Here is an 11,393-nt window from a genome sequence, read left to right as displayed (position 1 = left end):
CCTGACAGAAAAGATCTCAGGCTGATACATTGAACTGTCCTCTCCTGTAGTGTGGTAGCAGATCTGCTACCACACTACAAGTAACAAGTATACCGTTTTGGATACTTGTGGGGGGGACGACTTACCAGGGGTAAGCCATGGGGTACGGGCCTCTGGCACGGAGTCTGTCCCTGTTGCTCAGAAGGGAAGGGGGGAAAGGAGTAGAACATTAGTCATTGGGGACTCAATAGTCAGGGGCACAGATAGGAGATTTTGTGGGAGCGACAGAGACTCACGTTTGGTATGTTGCCTCCCAGGTGCAAGGGTACGTGATGTCTCGGATCGTGTTTTCCGGGTCCTTAAGGGGGAGGGGGAGCAGCCCCAAGTCGTAGTCCACATTGGCACTAACGACATAGGTAGGAAAGGGGACAAGGATGTCAGGCAGGCCTTTAGGGAGCTAGGATGGAAGCTCAGAGCGAGAACAAACAGAGTTGTTATCTCTGGGTTGTTGCCCGTGCCACGTGATAGTGAGATGAGGAATAGGGAGAGAGAGCAATTAAACACGTGGCTACAGGGATGGTGCAGGCGGGAGGGATTCAGATTTCTGGATAACTGGGGCTCTTTCTGGGGAAGGTGGGACCTCTATAGACAGGATGGTCTACATCTGAACCTGAGGGGCACCAATATCCTGGGGGGGAGATTTGTTAGTGCTCTTTGGGGGGGTTTAAACTAATTCAGCAGGGGCATGGGAACCTGAATTGTAGTTTTAGGGTACGGGAGATTGAGAGTATAGAGGTCAGGAGCACAGATTTGACTTCGCAGGAGGGTGCCAGTGTTCAGGTAGGTGGTTTGAAGTGTGTCTACTTCAATGCCAGGAGTATACGAAATAAGGTAGGGGAACTGGCAGCATGGGTTGGTACCTGGGACTTCGATGTTGTGGCCATTTCAGAGACATGGATAGAGCAGGGACAGGAATGGTTGTTGCAGGTTCCGGGGTTTAGGTGTTTTAGTAAGTTCAGAGAAGGGGGCAAAAGAGGGGGAGGTGTGGCGCTGCTAGTCAAGGACAGTATTACGGTGGCGGAAAGGATGCTAGATGGGGACTCTTCTTCTGAGGTAGTATGGGCTGAGGTTAGAAACAGGAAAGGAGAGGTCACCCTGTTGGGAGTTTTCTATAGGCCACCTAATAGTTCTAGGGATGTAGAGGAAAGGATGGCGAAGATGATTCTGGAAAAGAGCGAAAGTAACAGGGTAGTTGTTATGGGAGACTTTAACTTTCCAAACATTGACTGGAAAAGATATAGTTCGAGTACATTAGATGGGTCATTCTTTGTACAATGTGTGCAGGAGGGTTTCCTGACACAATATGTTGACAGGCCAACAAGAGGCGAGGCCACATTGGATTTGGTTTTGGGTAATGAACCAGGCCAGGTGTTAGATCTGGAGGTAGGTGAGCACTTTGGAAACAGTGACCACAATTCGGTGACCTTTACGTTAGTGATGGAAAGGGATAAGTATACCCCGCAGGGCAAGAGTTATAGCTGGGGGAAGGGCAATTATGATGCCATTAGACATGACTTAGGATGTGTTGGTTGGAGAAGTAGGCTGCAAGGGTTGGGCACACTGGATATGTGGAGTTTGTTCAAGGAACAGCTATTGCATGTTCTTGATAAGTACGTACCATTCAGGCAGGGAGGAAGGGGTCGAGCGAGGGAACCGTGGTTTACCAAAGAAGTGGAATCTCTTGTTAAGAGGAAGAAGGAGGCCTATGTAAAGATGAGGCGTGAAGTTTCAGTTGGGGCGCTTGATATTTACAAGGAAGCGAGGAAGGATCTAAAGAGAGAGCTGAGACGAGCAAGGAGAGGACATGAGAAGTCTTTGGCAGGTAGGATCAAGGAAAACCCAAAAGCTTTCTATAGGTATGTCAGGAATAAAAGAATGACTAGGGTAAGAGTAGGGCCAGTCAAGGACAGTGGTGGGAAGTTGTGTGTGGAGGCTGAGGAGATAAGCGAGATACTAAATGAATACTTTTCGTCAGTATTCACTCAAGAAAAAGATAATATTGTGGAGGAGAATGCTGAGACCCAGGCTATTAGAATAGATGGCATTGAGGTGCGTAGGGAAGAAGTGTTGGCAATTCTGGACAAGGTGAAAATAGATAAGTCCCCGGGGCCGGATGGGATTTATCCTAGGATTCTCTGGGAAGCCAGGGAAGAGATTGCTGAGCCTTTGGCTTTGATTTTTAGGTCATCATTGGCTACAGGAATAGTGCCAGAGGACTGGAGGATAGCAAATGTGGTCCCTTTGTTCAAGAAGGGGAGTAGAGATAACCCCGGTAACTATAGGCCGGTGAGCCTAACGTCTGTGGTGGGTAAAGTCTTGGAGAGGATTATAAAAGATACGATTTATAATCATCTAGATAGGAATAATATGATTAGGGACAGTCAGCATGGTTTTGTGAAGGGTAGGTCATGCCTCACAAACCTTATCGAGTTCTTTGAGAAGGTGACTGAACAGGTAGACGAGGGTAGAGCAGTTGATGTGGTGTATATGGATTTCAGTAAAGCGTTTGATAAGGTTCCCCACGGTCGTCTATTGCAGAAAATACGGAGGCTGGGGATTGAGGGTGATTTAGAGATGTGGATCAGAAATTGGCTAGTTGAAAGAAGACAGAGAGTGGTAGTTGATGGGAAATGTTCAGAATGGAGTTCAGTTATGAGTGGCGTACCACAAGGATCTGTTCTGGGGCCGTTGCTGTTTGTCATTTTTATAAATGACCTAGAGGAGGGCGCAGAAGGATGGGTGAGTAAATTTGCAGACGACACTAAAGTCGGTGGAGTTGTAGACAGTGCGGAAGGATGTTGCAGGTTACAGAGGGACATAGATAGGCTGCAGAGCTGGGCTGAGAGGTGGCAAATGGAGTTTAATGTGGAGAAGTGTGAGGTGATTCACTTTGGAAAGAATAACAGAAATGCGGAATATTTGGCTAATGGTAAAATTCTTGGTAGTGTGGATGAGCAGAGGGATCTCGGTGTCCATGTACATAGATCCCTGAAAGTTGCCACCCAGGTTGATAGGGTTGTGAAGAAGGCCTATGGTGTGTTGGCCTTTATTGGTAGAGGGATTGAGTTCCGGAGCCATGAGGTCATGTTGCAGTTGTACAAAACTCTAGTACGGCCGCATTTGGAGTATTGCGTACAGTTCTGGTCGCCTCATTATAGGAAGGACGTGGAAGCTTTGGAACGGGTGCAGAGGAGATTTACCAGGATGTTGCCTGGTATGGAGGGAAAATCTTATGAGGAAAGGCTGATGGACTTGAGGTTGTTTTCGTTAGAGAGAAGAAGGTTAAGAGGTGACTTAATAGAGGCATACAAAATGATCAGAGGGTTAGATAGGGTGGACAGCGAGAGCCTTCTCCCGCGGATGGAGGTGGCTAGCACGAGGGGACATAGCCTTAAATTGAGGGGTAATAGATATAGGACAGAGGTCAGAGGTGGGTTTTTTACGCAAAGAGTGGTGAGGCCGTGGAATGCCCTACCTGCAACAGTAGTGAACATGCCAACATTGAGGGCATTTAAAAATTTATTGGATAAGCATATGGATGATAAGGGCATAGTGTAGGTTAGATGGCCTTTAGATTTTTTCCATGTCGGTGCAACATCGAGGGCCGAAGGGCCTGTACTGCACTGTATCGTTCTATGTTCTATGTTCTATGCTGCGTATTTGCAACAGTATCATATTTACCTTAGTCTGGAATTGGGTATTTTCAAGCAGAAAAAAATAGCAAATGACCTTGAAATCATTTTGGTCGGATTTAAGAATCACTTTGAAACTATCCTTAATTACACACACTTCACGCTGAATGGTTATACTCTCGTAATACTATTTCTCACAACATGCATCCTGATGGGTAATCTGTTCCGCCTTCAGGTTTTTAAGGTATGTGAGGATCTTTTATTGATTTTTTATCGTTAAGTGTTTAGATCAGAGACTGCAGAATGAAACACTTGCTTCTTGCTGAAATATTTCGCTGTTGAGGGTCACAGGATGGAAATTCAGCCGCTGATTTCAGAGCAGCTTGTGTGAAGAGTCTTGTTTGGCGGGATTGAGAAGCGGCACAAATCGGTACGGGGTAGCTGATGGATTTACTACCCCTCGCAGATAATGATGCCGTGACAAAGAATGGTACATCAGGGATGCAGGCCAGTCAGCCCATCATTCCCTCACTGGCCCACCCCCAATAAAATGAAGGGAGGAACTGACCAAGGGACAAACCAACGTCTCACGGCACCTTACTTCACTCACAACCGAACTGCTCAGGCTTGACATGTTGATAGTGACGTTTAAGGGGCATATTGACAAATACATGAATAGGATGGGAATAGAGGAATACGGACCCCGGAAGTGTAGAAGATTTTAGTTTTAGACGGGCAGCGTGGTCGGCGCAGGCTTGGAGGGCCAAAGGGCCTGTTCCTATGCTGTACTTTTCTTTGTTCTTTGTTATGTCATCCCGTCGGCACTAAAAATCTGCTAATCTTACATTGAAGGTTGGTTCCCTCCCCAAACCCCCGGACAGCCCAGCTTTCAGCAAAAGGGGCAAGAAATATCTGAGTGGGGTAATATTGTGATGACTGACTGTTTTTGCTGGTTCAGTCTGCAGTCTCTTTGGGCTTTGATATTTCAGGACTATGAGCTACTCCATATCAGCCAGAGAGCTGTCATCGTAATAGTGTAAACTCCGAGTATCACCAAATACAAACGGAAAAGAAACGTATCAAATCTGTAGCAAAATGCCAGCCAGTCGTTCTTGGGATCGGTCTCATTCTCCAGCTGGCTCAAGCAGAGCTTGATTGAGGAAATCTCCCTCAGCACCTCTTTCAAGGTTAACTCCTCGGTCTCCTCACTTTGGGCCTCTCTGTCGAGGACGTCCTCTTGCGGTTGTAGCGGAGTTCCAGTCTCGCCGTCAGAAACTGTGTTAAGAGGAACACAAGAGCACTTCAGTAAGTGTTGAGAGTTGGAGGTGTGGTGATCTTTGTGAGGTTGACTTCAGGATGGAAAGCGTGGTGATCACAAAGACACGTGAAGCTCTTTTCATGAACTAAACTAATTTTGTTTAATAATAATTAATATAATAATCACTTATTGTCACAATTAGGCTTCAATGAAGTTACTGTGAAAAGCCCCTAGTCGCCACATTCCAACGCCTGTTCGGGGAGGCCGGTATGGGAATTGAACCTGCCTTGTTCTGCATTACAAGCCAGCTGTTTAGCCCACTGTGCTAAACCAGAGTTCGACACTTATTCCTTTGGTAAACAAATATTATTAAACTACACTCACTAACGCTATCTCTATATTCTAACTACAATTATATCTTATCCTACTAGCTCTACAATGCACTCCACTCCAGTCCCCTCTAACTCTAATTTACCCTCTCCAGCTCACTCGCCCAGAAATCCAAAAGTCAGTGCAATTTATAGTACTGTCCCTTAGCTCCCTCTAGTGGCTAGTTTTAACATAACATTAACTCTTCACATGCTGTCCATTTGTATAATGTCACACACTCTACAGCCACCATCCTGCTGGGATTAGAGTGAGTTAGAGACCAGGCAGGATTCCAGATCCAGAATCCTATCCAGTGATCCCTTTTTTGAAAGTATTTGTAACCTGGAAACCAGGTGGGGGCGGGATGGAGGCTGACTATGATTGTTCTCACAGATTGAAAAGCCTGTTGGTGCCTCCCGGTGAGAATAACAATGTGAGGGTGGTAATGGAGAGCAGCTGCACCTGTGAAACCCAGAGAAGGATGAAAAGGGATGGAAAAACAATAAAAGGCCAGCTGTTGGGAGCTATCGTGGGGACTGGGAGTGAAGAGTGTTTGCAGCCGTAAATGGGTTCTCACCCCTGTCGTCACAGATTCCTTCTTGAGTCCGCAGTGAAGTGCAGGGGCTGTCGGTGGTGCTTGAAGTGGGATCCTCAGCGAGACAGCACTCGGAGAAAACAGTCTTGGGCTTGGATTCCTCATTCATGCTCAGGAGCTTTGCAATTAGGATCGATTCCGCCAAACTGATCCCAAGTAGGGCCATACAGACAGCAAAGAACACCCCTGAGGAAGGGCAGATCAATGGCAGATGTTTAGTTTCGGTGAGTACCCAAAGACTTTATTAAAAATAAATTTAGAGTACCCAATTCTTTTTTTTCTCAATCAAGGGGCAATTTAGCGAGGCCAATCCACCTACCCTGCACATCTTTGGGTTGTGGGGGCGAAACCCACGCAAACACGGGGAGAACGTGCAAACTCCACACGGACAGTGACCCAGGGCCGGGATCGAGCCTGGGTCCTTGGCGCCGTGAGGCAGCAGTGCTAACCACTGCACCGCCGTGCCGGCCTGAGTACGAAAAGGCTTATTCGGGCACATTACTCCTTGTTTCCCATCAGATACACAACTTCAAGTTTTAACTTTAAAATTATTTCCCCAGCGTTTCTCTTCTGACAATTAACCTGATTGACAGAAGCCTCTGCTATAATTAGCCCGATTGATAGAAGTAGTAGCAGCGAGGGCGGGGAGGAGTCAAGGAGAGATCGCCATCTTGAGGGAAGAGTCTCGGGATAGTTCACAAGGGGAGAGAGGTGGTGGTCAGGCAGGTGGAGTGTGGTGGGGGCAGAGGGGGAAGCAGACAGATGGGTTGTATTTAAGGTTGTTACATGGGAGGTGGGAGGTGGGGAATGGGGTAGGGGGAGCTCTTCTGTTTCTCTTGGACCACAAGCAGCGCTGTAAATGCAACTGTCCTAAGGATCTAGATTTTCGGGCCTTCTTTCACCTGACAGATTTCCTGAGGGCATCAGTTAACAAAATAAAACTATTGTTAAAACGCAGTTACACGCTTTCCTTCAATGATTTTACTGTCTTACCCATTTCCTGACAGTAAATTGATTGCCTTTTCCCTGTCCAAAATTTTCTTTTCTTTTTTTAAAAAATTTGTTTTTATTAAAGCTTTTTTCAAACAGAATTTTTACATAACTAATAACAGAAAAATAAACGAAAAATGTTTCACAAAACTAGGTGGCTGTTATCATTATACAAAAGGAAAATATACATTAAATAGACAGTTCCCCCACCTGAACCCCCCCACACCGATTGCTGCTGCTGCTGACATTTTACCACTCCTCTAGAAAGTCAAGGGAAGGTTGCCACCGCCGGGAGAACGTCAGCAAGGACCCTCTCAAGGCAAACTTTATTCGCTCCATGCTGAGGAACACAGCCATGTCACTAATCCAGGTCTCCACACTCGGGGGTTTCGAGTCTCTCCACATTAACAAGATCCGTCTCCGGGCTACCAGGGAGGCAAAGGCCAAAACCTCGGCCTCTTTCGCTTCCTGCACTCCCGGACCCTCTGACACCCCAAAGATCGCTACTGTTGGACTCGGCTTCACCCGCGTGTCCAAAATCCTGGACACAGCCCTCGCAAAGCCCTGCCAGAATTCCTTAAGCACCGGGCATGCTCAGAACATATGGACATGGTCCGTTGAGCTCTCCGAACACCTCGCACATCTGTCCTCCACCCCAAAGAACTTGCTCATTCTCGCCGTCGTCATGTGAGCCCGGTGTACCACTTAAACTGAATTAAGCTGAGCCTGGCACATGATGAGGAGGAATTTACCCCACCCAGGGCAAAAGTCCACAGGCCCTCATCTAGCTCCTCACCCAGCTTCTCTTCCCACTTGCCCTTCAGTTCCTCCACTGGGCTTCCTCTGCCTCCTGCAGTTCTTGGTAGATGTCCGACACCTTCCCCTCTCCTACCCAGATGCCAGACACCACCCTGTCCTGTATCCTTCGAGGGGGTAGCAACGGAAATGTCCCCACCTGTTTTTTGAGAAAGTCGCGGACTTGGAGGTATCTGAAGGCATTTCCCCGGGGGCAGGCTGAACTTCTCCTCCAGCGCCTTCAAACCAGGGAAAGTTCCATCTATACACAGGTCTCCCATCCTTCTACTGCCTGTCCTATGCCAGCCTTGAAACACCCCGTCTATCTTGCCCGGAGCAAATCTATGGTTGTTCCGTATTGGGGTCTAAACTGAGGCCCCCTCCTCCTTCCTGTGCCTTCTCCACTGACCCCAGACCCTCAGTGTCGCCATCACCACCGGGCTTGTGGTGTATCGTGCCGGCGAGAATGGCAGCGGTGCCGTTACTAGTGCCCCTAGGCTGGTGCCTTTGCATGAAGCCGCCTCTAGCCGCCCCCATGCCGACCCTTCCTCCATTACCCATTTCCTAATCATGGCCACATTAGCCGCCCAATAGTAGCTGCAGAAGTTCGGCAGTGCTAACCCCCCCACCCCCAACAGTTTTTTAAAGCGGGGTCTTGTTTGCCCACACAAATCCCGTGATAATCCTGTTCACCCGCTTGAAGAAGGATTTGGGGATGAAGATGGGAAGGCACTGAAAAAAGTACAGGAATCTGGGGAGAACCGTCATCTTCACAGTCTGCACTCTTCCCGCCAGGGAAAGCGGGAGCATGTCCGACCTTTTAAAGTCTCCCTCCATCTGCTCTACAAGCCGAGATAGATTGAGACTGTGTAGGGCATCCCAGTTCCTCGCCACCTGCATACCTAGGTAACGAAAGCTTCTCCCCACCATCTTGAGAGGGATATCCAAAATTTTGGATCCTCATTTTGATGCTACATCTGGGCCGGATTTGAGCCAAAGTCTGGAAGATGGAAGGCCAAGGAATAACGTGCCAAGGGCCAAAACTCTGCCAGTATGAGACATTTGAATGCAGATAGTTGCTCATTTCTGCCTCACTGTTTATTTTAACAAATGGCTCAGGACATAGAAATGAAAAGGGGATATTACCAATGAGAGGTGTTTTCATCGCAGTAGCAGGAATGTCGTCACTTAGATTCATCCGGAACACAGTGTACCCCAGTAGGATGCTGCATTTGAAAGTTATTCGTCCACTGCTGTTCGGGGGCAGGAAGTAGCTGGTCACATCTACAAGCATTAGAAATATGCTGGGCAGCAGCAGACGGACCACGTAAAGCAGTGGCCTACGTCTTATTACAATCTGCAATGCAAAATTTGAGTTGACTGTTCATTATTTTTGCCATCCTCTTTAAGAAGGGGGAGGAGAGATGATGAGAGATTTGCAAAGCCAGTCCCAGGCAGGTCCCAGGACGCCTCAGCTGTGACCTCCTTGACCTGAACCAATCTCTCATTGCAATATGTTGAGGGGTGCTCCCAACGCCCAATGGATCAAAGAATCATTTACTTTTTAAATCTAGCCCCTACCACCCCACCCTGAACGTGGAACACCCTGGATCACCCCTCCGGCATCAATTATCCGACTGGTAAAGGTTTTGTAGGATTTTAAATGGTCTGAAATGAGACCTTAGCCAAGGGTGCCTACTGAGACTCCAAGGGCTTAAAGGAAGGGAATCCCTGAGGCAGCTTTGGAAAACAATTTCCCCACCCCAAGATATTTCCCAATAAAGAGGTCAATGTGTGTGTGTGGGAGGGTGTCGTGGCTGCTTCATAAATTGTCCATGATCCCCCAACCCCCTCAACCTTCAAACTGCAATTTTGAAGGTGGGAGTGAGGTGTAATCCTGGGGCGCTGTATCTGCAAAATTACGCCACCCCCTCGCCAGGGAACCTGAGAGCCCCTGTATGACTAGGTGGTTTTGTAATTAGCTGCACTGAATGTATTAATTTGAAAAAAGTTTGCGAACCTTGCCGATCGTGATGCGCATGGCTTGAACATGAACCCTCATATCTACTTACGTTGAACTGAATTTGCGCATATTCCCTCCCTTCATCGAACATCTTTTCATATTTGGAAGGCACAGAAAGGAGTTCCCATTCACCATCGCCTAAGAACGCCCTGGTATTATTCTCAATCTCTTCGAAGCTTCTCCAAAGTTTGAGATTGATATCGTTCACTGCAAAATGAAGAGAGAGAAGGGGGTGAGGTGGCAACTGAAGAGGCTCGTCAGTTAACCTTAAACCTTTCACACGTGGAGCCAAGAGAAGCAGGAATACTGCTTTTAGAGGCCTCACGAGGAGGATCACAGCTTTCACAACCATGCACTAACCTCACCCCCATCCCCTTCCCTCCTCATCCCTGTAATAATAATTTTAATTGTCACAAGTAGGCTTACATTAACTCTGCAATGAAGTTACTGTGAAAAGCCCCTAGTCACCTCATTCCGGCGCCTGTTCAGGTGCACAGAGGTAGAATTCAGAATGTCCAATTCACCTAACAGCACGTCTTTCGAGTACCCAAAGGAAACCCACGCAAACACAGGGAGAACGTGCAAGAAAGAATTCCAAGCCTAGAATTGAACTTGGGACCCTGGCGGTGTGAAGCAGCAGTGCTAACCACTGTGCTACCGTGACCCCACACTGCCCCTTGACTGAGGCTGGTGCTCCCTGTGTATCTTTTATTCATTCACAGAATGGGGGCATCATTTGCAAAAGCAGCATTTATTGCTCATCTTTAACTTCCCTTGACGTGTTTCTTCAGGCAACTGGGTGATTTCAGAGATTTCATAGAATTTATAGAATTTACAGTGCAGAAGGAGGCCATTCGGCCCATCGAGTCTGCACCTGCTCCTGTAAAGAGCACCCTACCCAAGGTTAACACCTCCACCCTATCCCCATAACCCAGTAACCCTACCCAACACTAAGGGCAATTTTTGACACTAAGGGCAATTTATCATGTCCAATACACCTAACCTGCACATCTTTGGACTGTGGGAGGAAACCGGAGCACCCGGAGGAAACCCACGCACACACGGGGAGGATGTGCAGACTCCGCACAGACAGTGATCCAAGCCGGAATCGAACCTGGGACCCTGGAGCTGTGAAGCGATTGTGCTATCCACAATGCTACTGTGCTGCCATTGCTAGGCCATTTCAGAGGGCAGTGAAGAGTCAACCACATTGCTGTGGGTCTGGAGTCACCTGGAGACCAGGCCAGGTAACGACGACAGATTTCCTTCCCTTAAGGAGACTAGTGAACCAGATGGGTTTCTTTCTGAGAATCCGGTAGTTTCATGGTCACCATTACTGATACTATCTTTTTATTCCCGTTTTAGTTAATCAAATAAGAAGAAAAATCAACTGGGGAAAAGCCAACTTCAATGGGGTAAGAATGGATCTGGCCCATATAAATTGGAGTCAAAGATTATCAGGAAAAATCAGGACCTCGGATGCTGAAAGACATGGAGATCAAAATGAAGCAGAAAAAATGTGCTTAAATGGCAGATGACAGGTAAATAATACAATTGAGAAGCAGATGGAATATAGAAGCTGAGGTATTTAAATGGATACTTTGCATCTGTCTTTACAAAGGAAGTTGTTTGCCTGGTCATGGCATCTCCACATCATGGCATAAGAGAAGTTAATTCAGACACTTGGAGGGT

The 11,393-nt window shown here is 47.4% G+C and overlaps 1 protein-coding gene across 1 annotated transcript in view; it reads right to left on the bottom strand.

The window, feature by feature from the left end:
• Positions 1 to 4,280: 4,280 nt before the first annotated feature.
• The window catches only part of htr3b (5-hydroxytryptamine (serotonin) receptor 3B), a 35,458-nt gene continuing 28,345 nt past the window's right edge, over positions 4,281 to 11,393 (bottom strand). The window contains exons 7-10 of the mRNA XM_038778808.1: positions 9,751 to 9,908; positions 8,825 to 9,035; positions 5,876 to 6,079; positions 4,281 to 4,946 (exon numbers count right to left, since the gene is read on the bottom strand). Coding sequence (XP_038634736.1) covers positions 4,663 to 4,946; positions 5,876 to 6,079; positions 8,825 to 9,035; positions 9,751 to 9,908 — 857 coding nt within the window. The 3' untranslated portion in view covers positions 4,281 to 4,662. The remainder of the gene's footprint in view (positions 4,947 to 5,875; positions 6,080 to 8,824; positions 9,036 to 9,750; positions 9,909 to 11,393) is intronic.

The sequence above is a fragment of the Scyliorhinus canicula genome, chromosome 19 (assembly GCF_902713615.1).
Source record: "Scyliorhinus canicula chromosome 19, sScyCan1.1, whole genome shotgun sequence".
In the NCBI taxonomy this organism is placed as follows: domain Eukaryota; kingdom Metazoa; phylum Chordata; class Chondrichthyes; order Carcharhiniformes; family Scyliorhinidae; genus Scyliorhinus; species Scyliorhinus canicula.
The sequence above is the reverse complement of the archived record's forward strand: the minus strand, read 5'-3'. Positions and strand labels throughout refer to the sequence as shown.